Raw genomic sequence first — 27022 nt, forward strand, 5'->3', positions numbered from 1 at the left:
AGTGGAGATAAGGGACTAACACCACCATACCCACCCCACCTTAACTGACTTCCATACTGAAGCCCCACATCTCTATTTTGGCATTCATTCTCTTTCCTGCCAGGACAAAGGTCAAGTTACACCTAAGTCAAGTCACACTTTGAACTGTGGGAACACACCCTCTCAAATCAGAATACACACCTTTTGAGAAGAGAGGACAGAGGACCAGTAGGAAGGGAGAGATTCCCTGGCAACCTTAGGCCCTTGAACACCACTCCCCTTTACACACTGTATTAAATAGCATTAGGGAGCCAAGAAAGTAACACTTGTGGTGGTTGGAGACCTGTGCCTGCCTGTTCCATTCCTACACCTCGTCATATTACCACACCCTTCACTTCACCTTACACTCTCCTCCGGCCCAGGAACGGAAGCTACAAAGAGGGAAGAGAAGGGAGAGGAGAAAGAGGAAACTAACGATTCCCAGCCCAACCCCAAGCTCCATATCAGTGCAACCAACAGGTAGGCAAGCTTGCAAAGAATACTCAGAGGGAGTCCTGTAGGCAGCAAACACTTCTGAACCTGGATAAAGCATGAAGAATTAAAAGATCAAAGGTGAAGTAGAGGTTGGGGAGGAGAGAGGGGGGAGAAAAGCGGGAGATCCTGAGAAGTGGAGGCAGGACAGGGCTTCAGGCTTGGGGGCTGAGTGGGGGTATGGAACACAATATAAATGGGCAAGAGTTAATGTTTCTCTGGTTCCTCTTAGGGAATGCTTCCACGACCTTTTAAGAATAGCACAGGGGTGGCAGAAGGGCTCCTTGGTCCTCTTCCTGGTTCTAAGGAAAAGGTGACCTTGAGCCACCGGTGTCTTTTCCAGTGTCTGCCTCTGTGTGTTTTCTTCCTGTCTTTCTCTGGTATCTGTACTTATTCTGCGGTTTCTCCAGCGGCCGCCTCCCGTGAGAATATGAAGAGGTTACTGGGGAAGGCCAAAAACTAGAGAAGAGGTTGTGCAATGTCACCCTTTCACACCCAGAGTGACGAATCGGGTTCCCGATTAAGTGGGAAAGCTTGGGGGAAGGGTGTTCGGCTTTCTCGGGTCCCCTCGGGTGCTGTCCTGTACTTGGTGCTGAAATCTGGGCGACCTTCTCTCAAGTGGGCCCGCATCCCCGGCCTAGAGTTGGGGAGCTCCGGTCCTCTAATCTACCTGGCGGTACTTACCTCCTCTGCCCCCGCACACCTAGCACGGTCGCAGGCGGAAAGGCGGAGCCTGCGTGAGCCCCACCCCTGGAGACTGCGGCTGGGGCCTCCCTCTCCTCCACCACCCGCCGCTAGCTCATTGCGCCTCTCCTGCAGTCTGGTTGGAACACGCTCCATCTCCCGCTCCGGACTCCACTCCGGCCCCCATTTCGGCTCCAGCCTCGCATCGAGTTCCGGTCCTCAATCCTCCGGGTTGCATCCTCCCTCCCCGTTCCTGCCCTCCGCCAGCTCCCGCTCCGGGATTGAGTAACCGGACCCTCAAGGCATGGCTGGTCCCTTCTCTCGTCTGCTGTCCGCCCGCCCGGGGCTCAGGCTCCTGGCTTTGGCTGGAGCTGGGTCTCTAGCCGCTGGGTTTCTGCTCCGCCCTGAACCTGTAAGAGCCGCCAGTGAACGACGAAGGCTGTATCCCCCGAGGTATCAGTGTCTGAGGCGCAGGGGTGTCGGGGGGGGGGGAGGTGGTGACGGGAACGAAGGTGGGGATGGAGATGAGGACCCGGGCAACAGAGAAGGGTTATAATCACGAAGGCTCTGGAGTGGAGTGCTGTAGAGTCTGGAGACCTCAGTGGGTTAGGGATTGAGGCCAAAACCGTGAGGTTAAACGCATTCCTGGGGACCTGTAACTCGCAGTCCCCGCCCCCAAGACCCGCTCTGGCCCTGTGAGTTCTGGCTGCACCCACTCTGCCCAAATCCCTAATTGAGAAACCAGGAACTATCCTTTTCGCTTTCCTGCTGTTTCCCCCCATTTCCTGAATTCTCCTCCTTGGTCTTTCCCCTCCCCCATCCCTACTGTCGTATTAATGGTAGGAACGAACTGAGCAAATCTGGGGGAATTGAGCCGGTTAGCAAGAGGAAGCTAGAACTGTTGGGAAAGAATAGACCCTGAAAGTCCGTAAAGAGATTACCAAGGTTTAGGCTCCCTCTAATCTCCCCTTCTCCCAAGGAGCAAAGCCAGTCATGGCTAACTGGATAGCTCCCAGCTGACTGCCCTGGGTCTAGGCCCCCTGTGCTCTCCCTCCATGGTTACTGGGTACCCCCTCCCTAGCGCTGAGTACCCAGACCTCCGAAAGCACAACAACTGCATGGCCAGTCACCTGACCCCAGCAGTCTATGCCCGGCTCTGCGACAAGACCACACCCACTGGTTGGACGCTAGATCAGTGTATCCAGACTGGCGTGGACAACCCCGGCCACCCCTTCATCAAGACTGTGGGCATGGTAGCTGGAGATGAGGAGACCTATGAGGTAGGGGGCCCCCAGAGTCTCCCTGGTGACCCAACTCATCTTCCCAGTAATCCCAGTTCCTTCCCCCTACAGACCCTTCACTTTCCCTTAAGGCTGGACCTTCCATACGCACGTTTTCTGACCCAGTGAAATCAGTCCACAGCTAAAGCCTGGAAAGGGATCCCCTCTCTTTAACCACCCTCTCCCTCTTAATTCCTCATCAGGTATTTGCTGAGCTGTTTGATCCTGTGATACAAGAGCGACACAATGGATATGACCCCCGAACAATGAAACATACCACTGACCTGGATGCCAGCAAGGTAGGTCAGACATTCTACTTCTGATTTACATTGCCTTATGTACAACATTCTGTTTTCTAATCCCTTCACCTTAATCATTTCCTGACTCGGAGTCATTAGACTGTTGAGATTTTAGTCTTGGTGTGGGGGAAGGAATTGTATCTTAAGAAGCAGCAGATATGGAGATGAGAGGGTCGATGAGAGTGACCATACCCCAAAGTAGGCGGTTTGAGGGAGGGTTCCTAATGCCCCGTTCTGTTGGAGTACTTGCTGAGTGGACTCCTACTAATGCATGCAGTAAGGATCCTTACAGTTCTTGAAGGTCTCTCCTTCCCCAAGGCCCTCAGTTCGCACCCACTGTGCTCCTGTGACTTACATTAATTCCTCTTATTCCCTAGATTCGTTCTGGCTACTTTGATGAGAGGTATGTATTGTCCTCGAGAGTCAGAACTGGCCGAAGTATCCGTGGACTCAGTCTTCCTCCAGCCTGCACTCGGGCAGAGCGACGAGAGGTGGAACGTGTTGTAGTAGATGCACTGAGTGGCCTGAAGGGTGACCTGGCTGGACGTTACTATCGGCTCAGTGAGATGACAGAGGCTGAACAGCAGCAGCTTATTGATGTGAGGGGCCTTGAGAAGGAGCAGGGTTGAGAAGCAGATGGAAAGAAGAATCAGAGGGGAGGGTGGGCCAGAGGGCCTAGGGGCTACTGTGAAGATTCTTAAACCAAGTCCTTTTACTTGCCTCAGGATCACTTCCTATTTGATAAGCCTGTGTCCCCATTGCTGACTGCAGCAGGAATGGCTCGAGACTGGCCAGATGCTCGTGGGATCTGGTATGAGGCTTACCTTACCTCTTTTGTCCCCATGCCCCTTAAGTGCCTTTTTTCCCCTCTATCTCCTCCAGTTCTGGACCTGCCTCTTAATCCCTGTCTTTTCTTCTTTTCCGCTCTCAGGCACAACAACGAGAAGAGCTTCTTGATCTGGGTGAATGAGGAGGATCATACAAGGGTCATCTCTATGGAGAAGGGTGGCAACATGAAGAAAGTGTTTGAAAGATTCTGTCGAGGCCTCAAAGAGGTTGGAGAAGAGTGTATAAGGGAACTATGTGGGAGGACATAAGGAAAAACCAAAGACTAGACTATATAATTTATCAACCAGCTCAGGACACTTTTGATAGCAAAGGGGATTATCATCAGTCACTCCAGGACAATATATCAGGACTCTCTCGAGGGAAAAGCAGGATATATGGTCACACAAGAATAGAAAGAGAGAAAGAATGTCATGAGTACAAGGTAGTAAATAAAGCAGTTGCCATATAAGACAAAGGAGTAACTCAGTGCCTGGGATGTGTGGAGTGTTCAAATAAGGAAAAGTTTGAGCCTGGATCAAGGTAGGGAGTAAAAGGTTGGTGTGTCCATGATTTCAATGTAATCACCCAGTTCTGAGCCAGGGTAGTTCTTGGCTCTGGATTCTGTCATTTTCACTAAAGTATCATGTCTAGGTTTTAAGCTGAGAGCAGGAAGAAGACTGGGGTAAATGGAAGATGGAATGGCATAAGTTCCAGAACGTGTGGCTCTACTGAATTCCTGAGTCTTATAGGGATTAGGTCTCCATATTCTATTCTAGATTAGAAATCCCTATAAACCCAGTTCTTATTGTATGTTCTTCTATCTACAATTCTATTTTGGACTTGTAGAGACAGCTCCTCTTCTTTTAGATTCTAGCTGGGAAGTTTTTATTGTTTTTGGCAAATAACAGATAACATATTCTGTCAGTGGGTAGGGAAGTACTTTTCAAATGATATGCCTCAGGTGTCTCATCTGTAAAATTGGGATAATAAGGCTTCCTACATTTTATGTTATTGTGGTGATTAAGTGAGATAAAGCATGTGAAATGCTTGGCCCATAATAAATGTTCAGTAAATGTTAGCTCCTATTACTATTTTTCTAGATGGAAGGGTTTCCCCTTGGCCAGCCTGTTAAATATGCCCCCTATACCATAGTTTCGTTTTGTTTTGTTTTGTTTTGTTTCTGAACTATGAATAGGGTCCACTTTACTCATGTTAGGTAGTTTTCATGTCCAGTACTCTGGCAGATCCCCTGTGTCTTGAACTCTAATGGCCATCTCCATGATTAGGATGCTCAAGTGAAACAAAATACCCTTCCCCTACTTCCCCCCCAACCCCCTCACGCACACCCTTAACTATGAGTCCGGCTCTTTTGGACTGTTTGCACCTTTCTCTCTGCCTTCTCACATGTGCTTTTTCCACAGCTAACAGAAGGCTTTCTTGCCTCTTCCTGTTGCAAAGCCTACACCCTCATTTTATGTGTGAAAGAACCCTTCCAAACTCTAGGCTCATTAGCAAAGCAAAGATAATCCATGTATGCTGAGCTCATTGAATAATCATCCCTTTCTCAGTTCAGTCTACCACCCCCACTCATTTCCCTAGATCATCCCAAATGCATCATTCTCCCAAGTTTCTCCTCTTTCACATGTAAGATATTTTGCTATAATCACACCATTATGGGCTTGCAACATCAAAATTACCTTGTATGCGTGATAATAACAAACCATTTACACACAAACACACACACACCCCGCAGTGTCATTCTCTCACAGCCCAAGTTTCTGGTTCTTGATATACTTATAGAGTTCCTGTAGGTCTGGCTAAGGGAGGGTTCACATATCCCTGACTTTTCACTAACAGAGCCTTTATGGACTCAGGTGGAGCGGCTGATCCAGGAGCGTGGCTGGGAGTTCATGTGGAATGAGCGTTTGGGATACATCTTGACCTGTCCGTCTAACCTGGGCACTGGACTTCGGGCAGGAGTGCACATCAAACTGCCTCTGCTAAGCAAAGTAAAGGAATTGTGGGGTTAGAGTGGAGCATGAGTGAGGACAGTGGCTGTGTGTGGTTGGGAGGGGGTGAGCATTTTGGAAAGGAGCCAGACATATTGTGGCTAGAAATGTCAGGGGAAAGGGCTCTGAGCTCGTTCCGGGTATACCCAGTCTCTGCCCCTATTGACCCTGCCCCCAACCCCTATCTTTTCCCCTCTAGGATAGCCGCTTCCCAAAGATCCTGGAGAATTTAAGGCTCCAGAAACGTGGTACTGGAGGAGTGGACACAGCTGCCACAGGCAGCGTCTTTGACATCTCTAATTTGGACCGACTGGGCAAATCAGAGGTGAGATCCTTAGGGATTAGGGTGAGGAGAGATATAGGTCTGTGGGGGTTGAAATATGATGGTGAATGGGCCCTAGGAATCTGAAATGAAATTCAGGTTGAGTGGGGAGGCAACTGGAAAGGAGTTCCTAGAGCAGGCAAATCAGTGCTGAAGAAGGAAACTCAAGTTATGGGAAGCAGAGATCAAGGGTTAGTGTCCTTCAGGTGGAGCTGGTGCAGCTGGTCATCGATGGCGTGAACTATTTGATTGATTGTGAACGGCGTCTGGAGAGAGGCCAGGATATCCGCATCCCTCCTCCTCTTGTCCACAATAAGCATTAAATCCCCCTCCCCAGAAGATGACTCAAGATTCCCAAGACTTCTGCTCGTTTTAATGTGGCCCATTCTACTTGCCTTGGATGCCCCCAACTCCCTTCTGTCCTAGTAAAGCCTCCTTGCTGTGCTCTAGCTGTCTGTGTTATTTCTCATGGTTGGGGTGAAGAGGGACTAGCCTCCAGGAAAGGAAAAGAAGCAGTGGGGTTATTTATGATGGAAAGAAGTCTCCAGATATGGCATGCCAGGAACACTGATTCTCAGGTGGGTGGAAGGCATTAGCATTTTACCCATATTCCTCATCGGCTTCCTGAGGATAATTAGAATGCATTTCCATTTGCACTTTATTAAAGTTTCTTTCCCAACAATCCCTCTCTTTAACTGTAGAGACAGGTTTGTAGCAGGTTGCCAAGGAAGCAGATGGTCAACGCCATGGCCCAGGAGGGTTGTGACCAGTCCTGAAGGCCCCGGGCTGTGCTTCGACCTATAATGAGACAGAGAATGGGAGGAATGTTACACCTCTGTTCCCCAGGAACCACTAATAGATGGAAGCTATCTGCCTAGATCCCTTTATTCCAGGGATCTCCCTGAGTGAGTCTTATGAGCCAGAAAGAACTAAGTTCAGGGTCAGATTCTGGGTCAGGAGTTGGAGGGTCAGGCTGTGCATTTGGGAACTCACCCTGCTGTTCTGGATTCTCCTTCCCCTCGTGCTGGGCCCATGCCACAGCTCGTCGCTGCTCAGGACTCAGAAAGGTCATTTGTTCAGGAGTGACAGCCATAGCCTGAACACTTGTGAGACTAGATAGCTGGGTGGGGCTGAACACCACCTGGGGGTGGGGACAGGAATCAGTGCATCCACTGTAGCCCCCGTTGGGCCCTGGCTCTTCATGGTCACCCCAAACGCCAGCCCATCAATACTTACAGCAAATTTAGGAGCAGGGATGACAGAAATAGCAAGAGGGGTGAGGCCCTGGATCTGTTCCTGCAGCAGTGCTGAAAGAGCCAGGTCTGGGATCCCTGCTGTTAAAGCACGTGGGATGGGCATTCAAACGCTGTTGTATACCACACTCCCCCCTTCTCTTCAAACCTACAGACCTTCTCCAACCTCTCCCAAAGTACCATATACCTTTCCCAACACCTCTCCAACCTCTTACCTAAATACCTTCTCAGACTCCCACCTTAAGAATTCCAGAGCAGTCCTCCACCCAGTCCAGCCATGGTACAGAAACCAACCCATGACAACCAGAACCAGCAGGGGTCCAGCCTCCCTACCTGCTATGGTGCCAATTTCAGTGAAGATCTCAGGCCCCCAGTTACTGATGGGACCAAAACCACCAGGCAGCACAAGGAGCTGGGCCAGAACTTCCAGCTGCTGCTCAGAACACCGGAGATGCAGACTGCCCAGGAAGAGAGCTGCTTGGCTGTGGAAGAGTGGGGTGGAAGGGAGAAGATTCAACCACGGTGATAGGGCCCATGGTTGTGAGATGCGAGTAGAGACCGCTTCAAGTGAGGTCCCTTCCTCCCTGGGACCACTCACTCCTTCATGAGCCTTCCAACCCCAGTGAGTCCACCTTTACCTCAGCACCACCACCCACACCCCCCTCCACAGGTGACCTAAATTCCCAACTGCTGATATGCCGTAGCTCCTCTGGCCGAAGTCCGCAGAGCATATAACCCAGGGCAGTCAGGTGAAGGAAGTCCAGGTGGCTCACATGCCGGCCACTCTGCCGCAAGAAACTGGAGACCACAACCCGGAGCTGATACAGGGATGGAGGGCAGAGAATAAGGAGAGAAATCATGGGGAATTCTTAGAAGAGGAAGTGATTAGGGAAGTGACAAGTGCTACTGGACTATATACTTATATTCTTAAGACCAGAAGATCCACTAGCCATGGGGAAGGTTGAAGATCCAAAACTAGAAGGCCAGGGAAAAGGGCCAGGCAGAAGGGAGTTTTACCTGTTCAGGGGCTCAAAGTGAATAAATCACAGAGTTTCTATTGCCACAAGTATGAGGTATTTAAAAATAGAAAGAATGGCCAGGCAGGGTGACAGGAAAACATTCCTTGGGCTTTAGGTGCCCTAGAGGCCTGGACCTGTGGAATGGATGTTTGGAAGGTAGTAGAAAAAGGGAAGGTGTTACCTGGACAGAGCTCCAGCCATCTATCTGTCCCAGGGTGCTCAGCACTCCCCAGTCCGCTAGGGTCAGCTCCTGTAGTTCCCGCTCTCCTAGACCTATTAAGAGCCGACCCAGCTGCAGGATCTGCTCAGGACGGAATCCCCGGGGAGGACCCCACAACTAGGAGAAAGAGAAGAACAATGTGGATGGAAAAGCATTGGTCTAGAAGTGAGAATGCTGGGTCTTAGTCATGCCTCTGACCTTAGCTGTGTAACTGAAGGCAAATCACTTGCCTCTCTAGGTCTTTAGCTTCCTCAGCTGTAAAATGAGGATGGTTTAAGGTTCCTCTGACTAGGCTATTACTGAAAGATGCTAGAGTCTCAGTAGGGAAGAATAGCACACTCTTAGTCCATGATTTCTAAACGTTTATGTGCACCAGACTCACTGGGAATGCCTGTTAAAATGTAGATCCCTATAGCACTAAGATGATTCTTCAGTGAGCGGCATGGGACCCTTGCATCAGCATTTTAAAAACCTGCTCCCTGGATAATTTTTATACACAGTAAAGTTTGGTAACCACTGCTTTCTTCCCTCTACCCATTGCACTAGCTTCTTTTCCTCTGACTCCCTTCTCAGGATCCAAACTCTCTAATTCTTTAATCTCCTGTTTCTCCCATCTCTTACCCGGCTATCCATTTCCTTGTGTTCCACACTGCACCCAACCAGCTTCCTCATGTTGGCCTCTCTATCCCTAACCTGTTTTGCCTTGCTCATCGCTGCCCGTAGTTCTTCAGGCCCAAGTCCTGGGTCTCCCGCAAATAATGCCAGGCAGTCCTCAAAATCTGAGAGCTCCATCTCCGCAATCTGGGTTGCTGACCAGGCTGCTGGGAATGTCCCCCGTACATCTGCACAATTTGGCACAGGTTCTGAAGAGGTAAGGCAGGCACAGGACATCAGTGTAGAACTAAACTATGCCCTGAGAGATATCTATAGATGGAATGACCCCTCTGACCTTTGAAAAGGGTAGTGTGGACACTATGGGCCAAAGGATTACTATAGTGTGAGAATTACAGGACTCAAAGGACATTAGAACAAGTAAGTGATTAGAGAGGACAAGCTCCACATTATATAAATGGAAGACTGAGGGAGGTTGCCCAGGGATTTAATGGCAGGTCTAGATCAGAACCCAGGTCTCAGGTCCCAGAGGGTCTCCCTCCTACATCCTAAGCATCTTCCCAGCAGACAGCTCCATACTCTAGCATAGAGCCAAGCCTACGAGCTGGGTCACTGTTAACAGGGATAAGAGAATAGGAAAAGGGAAGTCCTGGGCTCAAAGTGCAATGGGTTCTAAATTTCTAGGGCTATAGAACCCTAGAACTAGAAAAGACCTTGAAGATCATCCCGCTAACCACTTTGGTTTGTAGATTAGAAAACCGAGTCCAGAGAACAGAAAGTGTGTAAATCTTCTCAAAGGGCACATCATACCTAAAGCCTAAAATTCTGATTCCATTGCTGGATATTCTTTCCTATAGACTTATGAATATTTGGGTAGTTTCACCTGGGAGATCTTCTGCAGTAGGCTGTACAATCCCAGCTACCAAGGCGGCTTTCTTGGGCGCAAGCTGTGGACCGCCACATAGTTGTCCAACTCTGCTCTGCTCCCAGCTCCTCTGCTTCTCTAGGAGCTGCTCCAGGGTCTCTGGTCCCAAGGCTTCCTGTGTGAGAAGTGAGATGGAGAGTGCAGAGACCTAGAAGGTCAGGGCCAGCTGCTGCAGCTCTAATTCTAAAGTACTGTCTCTTTTTAGCAATTTCCCCAGATTCAGGCTTTACAACCCTTGCCCCACACCTCCTTGGCCGTAGCTCCCCAGAACCAGCTCACCAGTCCCCTCTCTGCCCTTACTCCCTCCCTTGTTCCTTCACCTCACCCTGGGGATCAAGGAAATAGCTTCAGTAGACAGAGTGAGTACTAGGCGTCCAGCTTGTTCTACTTCACCCTGGCTCCACAACTCTGGCTTCCTGGGGGACAGGAAGAAGATCAGGGGCTGGGATGCTGAGAGAACTGTGATGGAAAGGAAGGGGAAAAGAGGACATTCTAGGATTGGGGACTCAGGGCTCCAAGGACCCTTGAGTGTATTAAATGAGCTGCCACTGATGATGGTGGTTAAGAGGGTGGGTGTAGGATGAGTTAGAATTGGAAGTTTCCAAAGGTTCATACCCAAGAACAGGCTCCTGCGATAGGAGCCATCCCAGCTCTGTGGCAAATGGCTCTCCTAGGCAGAAGCCCTGCAGCTGATTGAGATGGGCCAGGAGGATCGGTAGGGGGATCCGTCGTGTACTCTCTATCCCCAGGAATCCAACCAAGGGGCCCAATGTCTCCAGCACTTCCCTTGAGACTGTTGTCTCCTTTGGAGCCTAGAGAGGGGCATCAGGCCTTGGGACAATGCATCTCTGACTCAGACGACCAGACTCTGATCAAGACACCAAAACCTTTGATTCTTCTCTCCCTCCAAGCTCCCAACTCAAAATCCTATAATGTTCACTGCCATTGTTTACTTTCTTAAATCAGGAGCCCAGATAGGCGGAGGCAGAAAGGCTAAGAGATGGAATCCAAAGGATTTCTGGGACTCCAGTGAATGTGGATAAGAAATAGGAAGCAGGTTCTCAAGGAATAGAACCTGGAGGTAGATCTAGGGGCTAGGGCCTTGTGGACAAGAACCTGTTTGGCATCAGAAGTGTGGGGCTGGGCCTAGAAGACAGAGAGCATTGTCTGAGAGGTAAAAATTATCCAGGCAGCAACTCTGAGTCTGGTAGGTTGGACTCTTACCAAGTTTTGTAGGGCCCTCTCCGCCAGGGCTACACGGTGGACTGGGGTTAGTGCCAGCAGCTGCTCTGGAGCTCCTCGTACCAGCTCCACCACCAACATAATAGATTCATTGGACAGTCTCTCCATCAACCGGACCCTATAGCAATTTGACAACAGGGGCCCTCAGAAATGAGCCCTGTTGAAAAGAAACCACAGAACGCCACATTGCCCAGATAAAAGAGGTAACATCAGAACAAAACTTATGGCCCTGGACAGGATCTGATATTAAGTTGCCCCAGATGCAATTCCCATCATAGTGTTTAAAGGGAGGGAACAAAAGGAATGACATACTTCTAGTATTCCCGAAAAGAAATGACCAATGATCTTACCATCTAATGGAACCCAAAGCTCCAAATATCAACTATCTTTGAAATTTCCCCCCATTGATAGATTAGGAGACGGGTTCCCAGAGGTGGTGGGATCTTACTCCCAGTTCCTCTCTTCTACAGCACCACCCTTCCTCTGCTTGTTGGGAGGAGGTCCTCTCTCATTTGTATCATGCTACACAGTTTACCAAGTTCTTTTGGGTGTTCTCTCATTTGATCCTTACGACAAGATCTTGAGGTAAGAAAGGTATTTTTCTTACTCTTTCACAGATGAGGGACTCAGGTCTTCCAGCTCATGGTCTAGGATCTTTCACCTTATCTAGGTCCTTAGAATTCTAAATTATCTAAATTAAAAAGATTTGAATGGCTTTTTTTTTAAAGCCCTCTTGTCCCCACATTAGGAGTGATATTGTATACTCTAGGGCTGCCAAATCTGGAACTAGGCTGTGTAGCACAAGGGCCAAAATCTGTGGAAAGGCCTATAAAAATGTAAGGATGAAGTCAACCACTTTGACCACCACCTCATCCCTAGGAAGGCTAACACCAGCCTTTTTCTACCCTGACTTACAGTTCAGATGGCGATGGGGTAGGGATGGGGGTAAAATGGAAAAAGAGGCCTATGAGTGATACTCATAACCTCCCAGAGTCTGTGTTAGGAGGACTCAGGTTCATGAGTTTTCTCTCCCCACGACCCTTACCCATACTTGAATGTGCTCTACAACATTCCTGCTATGGGACCATCCAGCCTAGGCTTGAACAGCTCTTGAATTGTTGATGTTGGGAATTCACTACATCAATTTTCCTTATATTTTGCAAGACTCTGATTTTTATTCCTTCATCCTTGCAATGCCCAATATGGCCCTTCAGAAACATGCCCATCTATTTTCTATTTGATAACCCTTGGGGTATTTGAAGGCATTTATCATGCATGTTTCATACATGTTCTCTTTCTGTACTCCATTGGACACACTGACAACATGGTTGCTTAAACAGACTATAATCCTCTAGGGCAGAATTGGACCATTGCCTCCCTCAGCTTAGATAGTCTATCTCTATTAATGTAGCCTATTATATCATGACTGCTTGGAAGGCCACATCATAGTGTTACCAACCCTCAGCTGTTCCATGTTGGGACCATGTTCTGGGAACCAGTCAATACATAGAGCAACTTTGAATAGAATCCTCTACTTTGGGCTATAACTAGTATCAGGGAACAGTCAGGAAAAAAACACCACCTTAAGGGCACTTCCTAGGGGCAGATCTTCTACCCCAAGTTGAGACTTCTAAGGAGCCAGTTTCTCTAGTTGGAGCACTTACGGTAAATCCAGGAGTAGCTTTGCATCTAGCCCACTCAGTTCTGGCCCTAGGGTTGCCAACTCTGGCTCTGGCATGGTCATCCTCCGCTGTAGCTCTGCCCAGATACAAGCCCTCTGTAGGACAGGGTGGGGAAACATGTCAGGACAGACTTAAGCTTGGGAACCGGATTCTGTATCCAGGGTCCCTGCCTCCCTGCTCCAACTAATGCCTAAGCACCCCCTCTCACCAGGCTCCCTCGAACCCCAGTGGGCAGCTGATAGATCATGTGCACAACTTCAAGGAAGTCTGCCATCGAGTTGATCTGCTGCAGAAACTCACACGACATGCCCCCCGCCAGGGTGCCCAGAGCCCTGTAGGTGTGTGAGTGGACAGATGCTCATTCATCACATGCCATGGTCTGTCTGCTCATTGTATCAACACAAGTACAGATGCTCATTTACGGTAACTTATAGTTTGAGATATGATTTTCCACGGATGTTCTCATTGGCTCCCCACATCATCACTGTTTATCAGAGAGGAAAATAAACATTCACAGAGGTCGAGCGAAGTTCCCCACATTACTCTCCTACAAACATGCTAAACTGAGCCTAGAGCTAGGTCTTTAGATTCTGAAGACCATGATTCTTCTACTGTGGGTAGAAGTTAGGTGATACACTTACTTATTCCTGTTTATTCTGCTTGGCCAGTGGTTCTGATTAACTAATCAGATCAAACTAACAATAGCAAATGTCTGTTGGGAGCTTGCACAGGGCCAGCCATTCTATTAAGTCCCTTACATGCCTTATCTCATTTAATCCTTATAACCACATCCTATGAGGTAGGTACTATTTTAATTCTCATTCTATAGAAGGAAAAAACTGAAGCTTAGAGAGGTTAAATGACTTGCCCAAGATCACAAATACATGTCAGGGCCGGGACATGAACCCAGGTTTTCTGAATCCCTTAGACTCATCAGGGTAGTTGTGGTCCTGTGGGAGGGCAGGAGGGTAAAGGGAGAAAGAGCCAAGAGGGGAACCACAGGCTGGCACGATGTGTCATTCATCCCTACATCTCCCACCACATCACATGGTATCTGGCACATGGTAAGTGCTCAAAAATTGTTAGTCGAATTAAACTCACTGCGCAACACAGGTTACTCACTGCAGATTCCTGAATGTCAGGTTGGTGGGCACCTGCATCTTCTTCCAGAGAAACTGTGCCTACAAGAGAAAAAAGAGGAGCAGCACTCCAGCAGAGATAGTTGCCTAAGAACTTAAGATGCCTTGGACCCAGTCTTGCCTCCCCACCGTGTAGATCCCATTAGCCTCCTGCTCTCCCAAATGCACATTCCTCTCTGAGAGAGAGACAGAGATAGAGACAGAGACAGAGACAGAGAAATGGAGGATTAGGGAGAAGGGAGAAGAAATGAGCCAAGCAAGTCACATTATAATATATAAAGGATGCTCAGGCTAACGTGCCCAACGTAGGGCTGCTGGGTAAAAGAGGTGGGACACAGGGGGTAGTCCTGGGCTAAGTGGAGAGAATTACCTGCTGCTCAGACCAGGGCAGCTGGCGGTAGCGCCTTCGGTTAGCCAGAAGAGCCGCGGAGTCCAGCTGCAGCAGCTTCAGCGGGAGCAGGGGAAGCAGGCAGTCTGGCCAGGTGGTGGGGATAGGCTGCCGGTGGCCATGTAGGTGTCGCAGTGCAGCAGTAGGTAAGGGGAGCCACGGGGGCAGGAAGGGACCAGAGCTAGGATAAGGCTGGATGGTCTGCGCCACTAGAGCAGTGCATGCCTGAGAGCCCTCACCTCAAGGCGGCTGCAGGCAAGTCTTGCTGCTATTTGGGCACCTGGTGGACTAAAGTCCTCTCTGAGCTTTGGTCTCTTTATCTGAAAGCAGGGTGGTTGGCCTTGACATTCTAGGCAAGTGTGTTCTCTGGAACTGGGGAGGGCAACTAATGTCTTGAGGGGGGGGCACAGAGCCAGCCTGGACTCTCGTGGGGAGTGTGTGAAGCAGCACCAGCCGTATGAAACCGCCCTTGGATGGGGAGAGGAGTTTATTTGGGAGATGCCACACGTACCTGACCAGGGATACACAAAGCTGCACCGGCACCTGTTGTACCTATGTTTTTAACTCCATCTTTCACCTGCATGAGAATTGGCAGTGTGTGTGTGTGTGTGTGTGTGTGTGTGTGTGTGTGTGTGTGTAAGAAGGTGGAGAAGTGTGGGAGACCTTCCCTGGCCAAAAGGAAGATTCCCTGCTCCTTCCCCAGAGCCCACATCCTTAAGGGTCTCATCCTCCCTGCCACTCTCATACCCGAAAGGTCTGCAACAATGCTGCGGTCTGGCAGGCTGAGAGGCGTGATAGCTCGGGGGCTAGGCAGGAGCAGGCCCCAATCAGAACTCGCCTAGGGATGGCCTGGAGTGTCTGGGAGCTGAGGCCTGGCAGCAGAGGGTGCAAGGAGCAGAGTTCCTCCAGGGACAGCTGGGGAGCAAGAGATACAAGAGTCCTGAAGAAGAGCAGCAAACCCAGTACAGTAAGTGGCAGGTGAGGAAGCATGGAGGGAAGAAAGGGGCAGATGCAGGAGGCAGGGAAAGGGGGACAAGAACCTCTGGAGGATGTTGAGAAGGGGCTGCTACTCACATCCTGTCTGGGGAGGAGCCGTCCAAGCAGTAAAACAGCCTAAGGTGGGAGGGGACAGGAAACAGCAGCTTTCAGGTCTGGCAGCCAGGTTTGAAACAAGTCCGGAGGAGCTACCCTCCAAAACTTCTAGCTCCCTCTCTACCACCCCCACTGACTAGCCTGGCCATGGATCTTCTTGATCTGAAGAAGGGGGGATGAGGGGGCCCTCCTTGGGACAGAGAAAAAGGAGGAGGCTCTAGAGGAACTAATGGTATCCCTGAATGTAATTCTCTTGACTGGTGTTCCCAGGGCTGGAGGGTGGACACCAGAGAGCAAGACAGGCCCACCTGGGCGGGTGTGACACTGGTTCCCCGCAGAGCAGGAAGCATGGCTCTTAGCTGGGGCTCTGACAGCTCCTGCAGGAAGCGGAGGCCCAGCTGAGGGAAGAGAGGGGCCCAGACTCGCAGCTCCCGGGGACTCAGCACAGCCCCTCTGGAAGAGCGCAACACTCCCAGAAGCTCATACGCCACCTGTAACCAAAGAAGTTTTGGGACTGGAGAGAAAAGATAAGTGAACTTTAAGCTTCCTGTCTGATCCCACATTTGGATTTCCTAGGGCCTGGTCTGGGACTTAGAACCAGGGTTGGGATAGGAACAGATGGGGTTGAAGATCTCAGAGGGTATGCTTGGGGTCTCATAAACCAAATGGCATAGGTCTGGAAGAGGTGGTAACAGATAAGAATGACCATGGATAAAGGAACAGAGGTGGCAGAGGTCAGGGAGGGCTGGCACTATTGTGCTCACGTGTGGTTGAGATGACTGGGCGAGCCCTCCACACTGACTCAAGAAAAGCCTGGAGTCTTGTAGGCCTGTGCCAAGGGGCTCACCCGTCCTTGTGGGCTGAGAGTCCCGTTGGCCGCACATTCCAGCAGCCCCCGTTCCACCGGCCCCATTGGATCACTCAAGGGTACCAAGCTCTGCAGCTCCTCAGGGCTCAGGAAACAGGCGAGGGACCCCAGCCTGAGAAGAGCACGAAGCTGGCCTTCATGTGGTCACGGAAGCTGGCACTAAGGTGGGGACCACGTGGGTACAGAGAGTGGGCACTCTGACCACTAAACTAGGAAATACGGGTGCCATAGATAGGACTCTGTCCCGGAATCCAATACTGCCTATGTCCCTTGCTTACTTTCTTGCCCCTGCCTTCCTAGGACCCCAACCTATCCAGCAGCCATCCTCGCTGCTCTCCCAATGTGACCTTGATCACCGACCCCACAACCACTCACCTGCGCACCTGCTCCTCTCCATCCTGGATGCTTTGGTTCACCAGGCTACGTAGCACATGTCGAGCGTGCCCTGGCCCAAGACCTGCTGCTGGCCAGCTATCCTCCAGGGCCTGGATCTGAGATGAGGAGGGGCAGCTTGTATTGGGGTCACTGTGGGACTCTTGTGGGGAGCTGCCGACCAGGACTCCTGTCCCACCTAGCACAAGATGGGCTGGTCAAGTTAAGAGGATCATGTCCTACCTGGTGAGGGCTGAGCTGCAGAAAGTTTTCCAGAGGGAGGTGGGGGAGCAGGGGCAGCACGGCCCACAGAAGTTCCTGGGACCAAGCAGGCACTTCCCCAAAAAGCTCAGGGGCCAGTAGGCGCTTTGCAAGAGCCTCCTTCTGTTCAGGCTTCATTCCTGGGCTGTAATCCCGGATGGCAGCCAGGCTGGGGAGAGAAATGGCTCTCAACCCTCGGCCCTGTTCCAAACAGTCCCCTAGTTCTCTGCAGCCCTACAATCATAGGCAAGAAGGAGACTCTCCCTAATTTTAACAGAGGGGATCTCAGAAAGGGGTTGCCCTAGGCTGGTGGGGTTGGCCTGACCCCAGCAGGATCAGGAGGGGTGGTGCAGGGTCCTCACACACTGTCGTTGGCCAACAAGGATGGTGGGAAGCGCATCAGGTCAGAGACAGCCAAGAAGGGGATGAGTGGTGACAGGTCAATGAAGAGCTGGGAGGTAAGGCGTGGGTACCGCTGGAGTAGCAAGGCTGTCAGGCGACCCAGGGCCTGCTCCTCTGACGGTGGTACCTGTGGGGGGCACAGGAATGGATGCTGGCTCTGGAAATGCTCAGCATCCTTGCGATCTCCTCTCGAGATCCTCCTTCCACTGGGCAAGCCCTCTGCACACTGGGTTCTAAGTGCCCTTGATTCCTAGATTTCTCCCTCCACCCCGGTTCCCCCTCTCTCAATACCCACCTGCAGCTGGGCCCAGGAACGGTGCATGAGCGTCAGGAAGCCCTGAGCAGCCTCCCTCTCTGCTGAAAACACCAGCTGCTGGAGATTTTCCGGCGGCATGTGCAGGTATGCCTAGGAGTGGGAGGTTATGGTAGACACAGCCTCACGGGGTTGTGACCCAGCCCACCCACATGCCCGTCCAACTGTTACCTGCACTAGAATCTGCAAGGCCCAAACACTCTTCTCCCTCTGGAGCAGATCCCATAGCACAGGCTGGTGGGGAGACAGATAGGATGCCAAGAGATATTTCCTCTGTCCCTCCTGAAGCTTCCCCAGGCACTCCAACTCCTCTTGCTAGGATGCTTGTCCTTCGTCTGAAGCTAGGATGTGTGTCTCCTCAGATATTAAATTCTTTTAGGCCAGGGACAATGTCTGTAACTTCTCCTGTATCCCTTTCCATGCCAGGCCCACTGCTGGCTCAATAAATAAATAAATGCTTGGAGATCGGAACCAAATTGCTATGAATCTGTCTAAAATCATTTCACTGGATGCAGGGCTTGAGAAAGGTGGGCCCCAACGTGGAGTAAGGAATTTTTACATACCCTGCAGAACCTAGCAAAGTGCCTTTCATAAAACAGGGAACCAATGAATGACTTATGGTATTTATGTATTCTAGTCCCCTCACTCTACAGAGAAGAAACAGAAGCCCAGAAAACCTAAATTAAATTATTTGCCTAACACCACACTAATTTGTAACATAGTTGACCCCAGAACCCAAGTCTTCCGATTTGTAGTTGCCCTGAATTTTTCTCATTTCTGCCTAATCTTCCTCTATTTTGCCAGCCTCCGAGTCTCACTCTCTAGGGACAGAATTAGGGCCCTCCAACTTGATCCCTTTCCCTTCTGGAGCAGAAAGGGGGAGAGTCAAAGAGTCAGAATAATGAGATAACATTTATCACATGTTTCTGTATCTTGCTATATACATAACCCACAACATGTTTTATCTTATGTAACCCTTACAGCCACCCTACAAAAAAATTGGCATGAGTATTCACCCTCATTTATAGATAAAAAAAAGTATTGCCCAGAGAGGTTAAATAACTTGTCCAAGGTCGATCATAGAACTAAGATGTGAACCCAAGTCTGTCTGACTCCAGAGCTATGTGCTTAAACCACTAGAGTATACTATACTATTATCCTCTCAGCATTAGAGAAATCATTTGGAGGTCCTTCCCTCTGTTCCCAGGGCTTTCACCTTGGCAGATCACTTACACTGAAGCAAGCCAGCAGCTCCATCTTGTTTGTAACAGAGCTGGGGCTTTCAGTGGTTTCGAAGCCCAGTGATATTGGCAGTTCCTCCTCTTCCAGGTACTTTCCGACCGTCCGCAGCACGCTGCGCCGGCCCTCTGGGCGGAAGGCATCCCAGAAGGAACAGTTGTCTGGGAGACTGGAGAGCATCAGGGCCTGCCCCAGCATTCCCTGGGCTTCAGTGCCCCCGGCCCCTGGACCCAGGAAAAAGGTCAGCAGGCGCAGGAGATAATGTAGGCGTGTGGAATGGGCAAGGGCTGGTACAGAGGACTGACAGCGTGGCAACTGGGATAGCATGCCAAGCAGGAAGGGAGCTGGGGCTAGGCACAATGGGGATGGTCCCAGTGGTGGCAGGGAGGGCAGAAGAGGGCCCAGGAGCCCCTCTAGGAAGCAAGTGTCATTACCCCCACGACTTATCCTGCACTGGCCTGCAAGCCAAGGCCAGAAGGGTGCCAGGGCTTCATACATGGTGTCGTTGACACAGACCATCATCAGGAAGCTGCCCCCATCTGGGCAGCGCTCCCCACAAGGTCCAACGTGGCAGGGTGGGAAGGCAGTGACATCTGGGGTGGGGCCCTGGCACACATGCTGAACCCAGGCCTGATTGCTGGGGGGGACAGCCTGCAGACCCGCCTCTCCACACAGCCGCTCAGCCCACAGAGTCTCGTTCTCCAAGAAGCAGCCCCAGAAGATCTCTGGGGTGAGGGGCACAGGGGGCAGGCCTTCAGGACAGCTGGTGTGGGGTGGGAGCAGGCCAGCACACAGCTGCTTCACCAGGCGGCGGTTGGGGCCAGACAGGGCTGAAAAGGAGAGGTTGCTACATATTGCCTCCAGGAACTGATCGGGAAGCTGGTCATGGCAAGCCTGGAGCCAAGCTTGGGCACCTGGTGCCCACGAGACTGCATACCACACAGCTGTCTGGCAGATGGCAGCGGGGCTGGGAGGGGGCCTCGGGGTGGCCGGCTTGGCGTGCTGGCAGAGCAAGTGGATGGAGAAGTTGGAAATGCTGTAGGGTGGTGCTGGGTCTGAGTGGTTCTCGCAGAGGGCCTCCACAGAGATGGCTCGCCGTTGGCGAGGGCTGATGTGGGCTGAGGGCTGGGAAGCCCTGGGCAGAGGCACACCCGTGCTCAGGCAGTGGAGGAGGGCAGGGGGTGGGGGTGGTGATCCAGACAGAAACCCCAGCGCCTGGACATCCCAGGAAAGGTTGTGCCGGATGCCCCTGGGTGTAGAGGGAGGAGCAGGCAGCATCTGGTCAGTTTACATTTCCTCCAGTTGAACATTCTGACCCTGGCCCAGAGCCCTGCAAGGGGGGTAGCAAGCATAGGCTTTTCCAAAAGGTCCCAGGGACTATAGATGTTACTGGTTTAGGTGGAAATGGGAGAGAGATCTGTCCTGCCAAGGCACGAAATCATCTAGGAGGAGCCCCAGTTGGAGTCCCTTCTGTCCACCCGGCTCCTTTCTTTCTCCTTTCTTGATATGCTTTTAGGTAGCTTAGGTCCAACCCTTGCTTGGCCTCATTTCAGGAAGTCTGCAGAGCAACTGAGGAAATCTGACCGTGCTCTGGCATTGTTGTGCTGAAATAGTAAGTGATGGAGGAATCCAGTCTTGTCCTTTCTTCCCAATCCCATCTCTACGGGGTAACATTTATGAAACATTGTGTGCGAGGCACAGTTCTAAGTGGCTTATACATACAGTATCAACCCACTCAATCTCTTTCCACAACTCTATGGTGGCTAATATTATTTATATTTTATAAGTAGGGAAACTGAGGCATAGAATGAGAATGTAATCTCCCCAAGGTCATATGGCTAGGTAAAGGTAGAGCTGGGACACCAACCTAGTCAGTCACGCTCTAAAGCCACTAAACAACACCCCTCCCATCAGTTCTCTCCTCCACCCTGGAGGCTGACTTCCCAGGCCCAATCAGAACTCCTTTCCTGGGAAGAGAGTTACTTACCATAAAAGCAGCTGCTGAAGGTTGCCTAGGAGGGAAACAGTAAGGAAGAGGACTCTCCCAGTCTCACCCCTTCTTTGCCCTGCCACAGCCCAGCAGACCTGGCAGCACTCACCTCCCTGGCACTGCCCATTGGCATCAGGCTCTGGTTGCCCCAGGATGGAAAAGACCTCATCCTGTAGGGAGTCGGTGACACGGAGCAGCACCTCCTGGAAGGCAGCATAGAGGGGGGCCCCCACTGTGCGCAGCAGGCCTCCCCAAAGAGCCTCCTCAGAGCCCAGCTCCCCCACTGGGGTGAGCAAACCCAACAGACCCTGCAAAATGTGGGGAGCTGGCTCTCTCCCATCAAGGCCTGTGGCATTGGTGGGGTCTACGCTGGGCTGCACCTGCACCAGGGTCTGCCAGCGTGTACCCTCTAACAGCAGCAGCAGAGAAGGCAACCAGTCAGCCACGAGGACACAGTCAGAGGGCCCATCACGGGTACATGGGGGGCGGGTAGGGGTAGGGGGTCCCACAGGAACTAAGGCTCCTAGCAGCGCCTCTGCGAGTCCACCCAGCACACCTGCCTGGTGCCCCAGGAAGTCCCGGGGGGTCTGCTCCTGTCCCAGCAGTGCCAGCACATCCCCTAGCAGCCCTAGCATTGGCTCCCAGTCTGGGCTGCCTCTCAGTGTCATTAGGAAATCGTGGAGCCGGAGGGCAGGGGGCTGGAGAGGTGGGGGCTCCCCCACGGGTCCCTCTCCCATTCTCCCAGGTTCAAAGGAAGAAGAAATGTTGGCTAGGAGTGCAGAGAACTGTGAGCGGCTGAGGGACCCAGGGGGAGCCTGGTCCATGGTGGAGAGCAATGACTTCAGGAGGGAGAGCCCGGGGTCCAGGGACTGAATCCCAGTAGGGACCAGAGTCACTGTAAAGAGAGAAACAGGAGCTCAATCAAGGGGAAGAGCCTAGAACCCAATTCAGCCTTGCCCTGGAACCCAGCCCTAGCTTAGATCTAAAGATGAAGCTCAGGGTTTGGTGAGCTGAGTCCCTTTACTGAATCATCCTACAGGAAGTCTTGACCTGCTTCCTTTGCTTCTTCTTTTTTTTTTTTTTTTTTAAGGTTTTATTTATTTGACACAGAAATTTATTTGACAAGTAGGCAGAGCGGCAGGCAGAGGAAGAGGGAAAAGCAGGCTCTCCACTGAGCAGGGAGCCTGATGTGGGGCTCGATCCCAAGACCCTGAGAACATGACCCGAGACGAAAGCAGCGGCTTAACCAACTGAACCACCCAGGCGCCCCTTGACCTGCTTTCTTAACCTTCGCTTTCTCCCTAGCTCCAGTCTCTACCCATCTTCCTTTATCTCTCTCTTTTTTTTAAGATTTTATTTGTTTATTTGACAGAGAAAGAACAGGATAGCACAAGCAGGGGGAGCGGCAGAGGGAGAAGGAGAAGCAGGCTCCTTTGCTTAGGAATTGCCAATGCCAGTGCAGACTCCATCCCAGGACCCTGGGATCATGACCTGAGCCGAAGGCAGATGCTTAACTGACTGAGCCACCCAGATACCCCTTCCTTTGTCTTTTATAGAAACGAGTTAATCTCTGCATTCTTAAGTCTCTTTTTAGCAACCGTTCCTCTCATCCCCAGCCCTGCTCGCTGTTCCTCTCACCTGCACAGGATAGCGGCAACAGCAGAGGCCAGAGGCTCAGAGCCATGTTTCCAGGTGAACACCAGTAAGAGGTGAGTTCTGGTTATTCTCACCTTGCATGGGATAGCCAGGTAAGGGCAGGGCACCGCAGGCAGCCCGAGTTGCCACTGACACTATAGTGTGGTCTTTCAGGAAACAATATCTGTAACCTGACAGGTTTGTCACCTGAGCCTCTGAATACCTGATCCTCTGGCTTTGGAAAAAGGTGTGCTTCTGTGAGAGGGACCAGTTATAGGGGATCCCAGGGGGCCCTTGGTGGAGCCTAAGGCTCCTAAGGAGCCTAAGGAGACAGCCTCAGTTAAGAGCCAGGATGCAGATAAGGGTGTAACCTGGTAGGGGGGTGGCATTCTGCAGAAAAATGTAAGAAAACAAAGAGGATCCAAAGGAGTTAAAAAGCAAGTAGTATTCCGAGGAGTCAAGAAGAAAGGGGACCCAGAAAAAGAAGCTGGGCAGCCAGGTATAAACAGAGAAGAGGAATAAAGACCAAGTTCTGGTCCAATGACATAACATTTAGGAAGAGGAAAGCTGCTTTCAATTCAGTCCAAGAACCACAAAATGCTCAGAATGGGGCAGGACTTCAGAGGTTACGTAGATAAAACCTCTCATTTTATGGATGTGCGACTTGCTCAAGGGGCCATTCAAATGTTTGGGTTTGCCTTCTGGCTCTCTTCCTGTGGCGAAAGACCTGTAGAAAATTCCGAGCTGAGAAAAGAGATATAAGCCAGATTACATCACTGTGCAAGGGGGCTACTTCACACACTCATACATGAATGAACACACTCACGCAGGCTCACACACACAAAAAGAGAGAGTACTGCTCATAGATCGGAGAGATCTGTTCAGAATAATTGGGTCTAGTCAAGGCGAGAAGTCTTTTCTGTCCTCCACTTAAAAGCCCAAAGGCTTTTACCTGATACCAGCTCTAAATAGTAATTCAACACTGAGGCTCCGCTTAAACAATTATTCTGTCCCTCTTTCCTCAGAACCCTCCTCTATTCTATCCCCCAAACCCACACATTCAAATATATTATTAATGAGCTTCTGCCCTAGGAGGTTCACTTAGGATCATAGAATTTTAGAACTGGAAGGGACCTGAGGGAATCCTGTGGTAAAAACTTCTCATTCTGTAAATGAGGAAATTGAGACCCCCTCCCTCCCCCACACACAAAATGGAATGATTTGGGCAGGCCTCCAAAGTTGAGGACAGTGCTAGGATTTTCTGAGACAAATAAAAATTCGGGATTAGTGAAATGATCTATTGTACCCCTTAGCTGATATTTTCCCTTTACCCATCAAAGTTACCACATCCAGTCTGAAAAGCAGAGAGGAGAATCAAAGAATAAGACCTGGATTCCCAATAGTTTTCTATCTCCTGGTTCCAGCCCATCCTGCAATCCATCTGAATTTCTGCCCTTGGTTGTATAACAACCCTCTTATGATAAATTCTCCTTTTTTACTAACATAGCCCAAAAACTGAAGTGGCTTGGGTTCAAATCCTAGCTCCAATGTTTACTAGCTGTGTGTTGTGGGCAGTTTCTTTTCTTTTCTTTTTTTAAAGATTTTATTTATTTACTTGACAGAGATCACAACTAGGTAGAGAGGCAGGCAGAGAGAGAGAGGAGGAAGCAGGGTCCCCAGGAGCAGAGAGCCCAACTCGGGGCTTGATCCCAGGACCCTGGGATCATGACCTGAGCCAAAGGCAGAGGCTTTAACCCACTGAGCCACCCAGGCATGCCTGTGGGCAGTTTCTAACCTCTCTGTGTCGTAGTGTTCTTTTCCATAAAAAGGAGAGATACTAGTATAGACTTATTGAGAGGATTAAATTAGATAATGCACTTAATGTACTTAGCACAGTATGTGGCATTCGTCCAACAAAGAATAAGCACCTTTCATGTGCCAGGCACTGGTACAAAATAAACATTCACTAAATGTTGCTACTATTGTTATCAGACTAACTCATTATTAATTATTTTATTTGAAACTAAAGAGCCCTAATTAATACAGAGATTCTTACCAGGAAGTAGTGTCTTGACTGAAAGACCTTGAGAACAGGTATGAAACTAGTTGGCTCAAACAGAGAGAGGAACAATGAGTACTCCCTCAACCCAGGCTGGGAAATTCTTGGCAGTCCATACGATGATGGAGCAAGTAGTGGCTTAAGCAATCCTGTTGCCACCAAGGATTCAGACTATGTGCCAACTGAGGGTAAAGTGTTTAGGGTTTATAGCTAATGTTTCAAACTATTTGATATAAGCAGGTTACTGCTTATACAGTTGACCCTTGAAAAGGCAGGTAATTAGGGGCACCACCCCCCAACCCCACCGTGCAGTTAAAAATCTTAACTACCCCTAAACTTAACTACTAATAGCCCACTGTTAACTGGAAGCCTTAACAACCATGAATTAATGTATATTTTATGTATTGTAGGTATAATATACCATATTCTTCTAATAAACTAGAGCAAAGAAAATATTATTAACTAAATAATGAGGAAGAGAAAATACATTTACAGTACTGTATTTATCTAAACAAACAAACAAACAAACCAAACAATTGTATGTAGGTAGACCGCACAGTTCAAACCCATGTTGTTCGAGAATCAGCTGTGTTCTGGTGACAAGAGTGAGAAGAGTTCCAATCTATGAATGATCAAAGAGAAAGAGAGAAAAACGGAAACAAACTGAAATTACAGAGGTCCAGAATAGGAAATTAATGTATCTTGCTAAAGTGAAATGGATAAGATTGGTGGGGATGACTGGAATGCTCTGTAATCTGGCTACTGAAACGGAGGTACCCAGAAGGAGCCAGAGAAGTTGGGAAATCTGAAACATCCTCACTGCCCCAAACCTGTCCTAGGGTACTCTGTCTCACAAAAACACATTCCTCCCTCTGAAAATTACAATTATTTTTCTCCCTTTTTGATTTGTTATTTGTAACTGAATTATATGTTGTTCACTAGATATCCAAGAAGTTCCCACCCACATTTTCCAGATGTCTTTCAGTTGGGTAGGGGCAGGTGACTAGTTTTGGCCAGTGACTAGTAAATGACCAAAGAACTTAAGAGTTAGTGAATGTTACTCCGGTAATCTCTTCCTAGAAACTGCAGGCTGAGATGGCGGTGTCACAAGACCAAGTAGCCTCAAGCTCCAAGTTATCACAGAACATGTACAATCAATTTTCATTATTTATGAGTTCTGTATTTGTGAATTAGCCTACTCATTAAAATTTGTGAACCTAAATCAAAACTTCTGGGTTTTTTCATAATCACTCACAGATGTAGGCAGAGTGGTGAAAAATTTGATTCCCCTGATGTGCGTGTTCCCAGCTGAGATTACTCAAGGCAATACTCCACTGCCTTCTCATACTAGAAATCCATGTCCTTTTCATGATCTATTTAGTGCCACAAGTTTTGCATTTTTTGTTCTTTTTGCTGGTGATTTTGCTGTTTAAAATGGCCCTCATGCTTAATGTTCAGGTTCTTTCTAGTGCTCCTAAGCACAGGAAACCTGTGATGTGACTTACAGAGAAAATATGAACTTTATTCAGGTGTGAGTTGCAGTGCTACTGACAAAAAGAAGCCAGTGCTAATGAATCAACAACATACATACATTAAATAAGGAGTCTTCAAACAGAAACACCTTACATAAAACACTATATACAAAGCAAGATTATATATCCACCTACTGAGGAAAATGCTGTGACCAGAGGTTTATAGGAACCTAACCTCATATTTTCCCTAAGAGCAATGGTTTAGTATTTGTTAATTCAGAGTTTCTTTATAGAACATAACTATTGCAAGTAATAAAAATCAATAGTAGTTGTTTTGAAGAGTTAGTTGCCCAGTGAGTGAGAAATAAACCTTTCTTGTGTTAAGCCACTAAGGTTTCAGGATTAATTTGTTTTTGCAGTATAGTCTTTGACTTTCCTGATTAAGACACTTTTTTAAAAAAGATTTTATTTATTTATTTGCCAGAGAGAGATAGCTCAAGCTGCAGGAGCAGCAGGCAGAGGGAAAAGCTGAGCAGGGAGCCTGATGTGGGACTCCATCCCAGCACCCTGGGATCATGACCTGAGTCGAAGGCAGATGCTTAACCGACTGAGCCACCCAGACTTCTCTTGATTAAGATAACTTTAAATTATGTTTGCAATTTGATATTTATTACCCCTGTAATCAATAGTGTCTATATAATTCACCCATCTGTAAAATGGAGATATTACTCATCAATCCAATTATGTTAATTCCCTTGCATTTTAAAGATTTATTTACTTATTTGAGAGAGAGAAAGAAAGTGAGCATGTGCATGCATGAGCAGGAGGGGGGGAAGAGGGAGAGGGGGAATCTCAGGCAGATTCCGCTCTGAGCACAGTGCTGGATGTGGGGCTTGATGGGAGGAGG

General features: G+C 49.5%; 2 protein-coding genes across 3 annotated transcripts; one reads left to right on the forward strand and one right to left on the reverse strand.

The window, feature by feature from the left end:
- The first annotated feature begins 217 nt into the window (after positions 1-217).
- LOC111162227 (creatine kinase, mitochondrial 1A) lies at positions 218-6362 on the forward strand. Of its 2 annotated transcripts, XM_022526498.1 has the most exons (10): positions 218-498; positions 1330-1647; positions 2276-2474; positions 2678-2773; positions 3151-3372; positions 3499-3584; positions 3705-3828; positions 5476-5610; positions 5810-5935; positions 6139-6362. In XM_022526498.1, exons 2-10 carry the CDS (start codon positions 1499-1501, stop codon positions 6253-6255), a joined length of 1254 nt encoding a protein of 417 aa, XP_022382206.1. In that variant the 5' UTR covers positions 218-498; positions 1330-1498; the 3' UTR covers positions 6256-6362. The 2 variants fall into 2 exon arrangements, with proteins under 2 accessions (XP_022382206.1, XP_022382197.1); XM_022526489.1 differs by lacking the exon at positions 218-498 and having other exon boundaries at positions 1279-1647.
- A 261-nt stretch (positions 6363-6623) lies between these two features.
- LOC111159717 (stereocilin) lies at positions 6624-22633 on the reverse strand. Its single transcript, XM_022522286.1, has 29 exons — positions 22588-22633; positions 21059-21844; positions 20947-20971; positions 18954-20208; positions 17892-17954; positions 17703-17813; positions 17368-17534; positions 16988-17174; positions 16748-16863; positions 16352-16484; positions 15813-15995; positions 15487-15525; positions 15160-15327; positions 14924-14989; positions 14395-14520; positions 14008-14066; positions 13094-13217; positions 12868-12980; positions 11186-11321; positions 10577-10773; positions 10287-10377; positions 9920-10076; positions 9118-9287; positions 8386-8541; positions 7861-8003; positions 7519-7667; positions 7169-7266; positions 6926-7073; positions 6624-6730 (listed from the first exon to the last, which is right to left on the reverse strand). Exons 1-29 carry the CDS (start codon positions 22631-22633, stop codon positions 6624-6626), a joined length of 5319 nt encoding a protein of 1772 aa, XP_022377994.1.
- Between the last annotated feature and the right edge of the window lie 4389 nt (positions 22634-27022).

The sequence above is a fragment of the Enhydra lutris genome, unplaced genomic scaffold, assembly GCF_002288905.1.
Source record: "Enhydra lutris kenyoni isolate GAN:26980312 unplaced genomic scaffold, ASM228890v2 scaffoldscaffold4, whole genome shotgun sequence".
Lineage (NCBI taxonomy): Eukaryota > Metazoa > Chordata > Mammalia > Carnivora > Mustelidae > Enhydra > Enhydra lutris.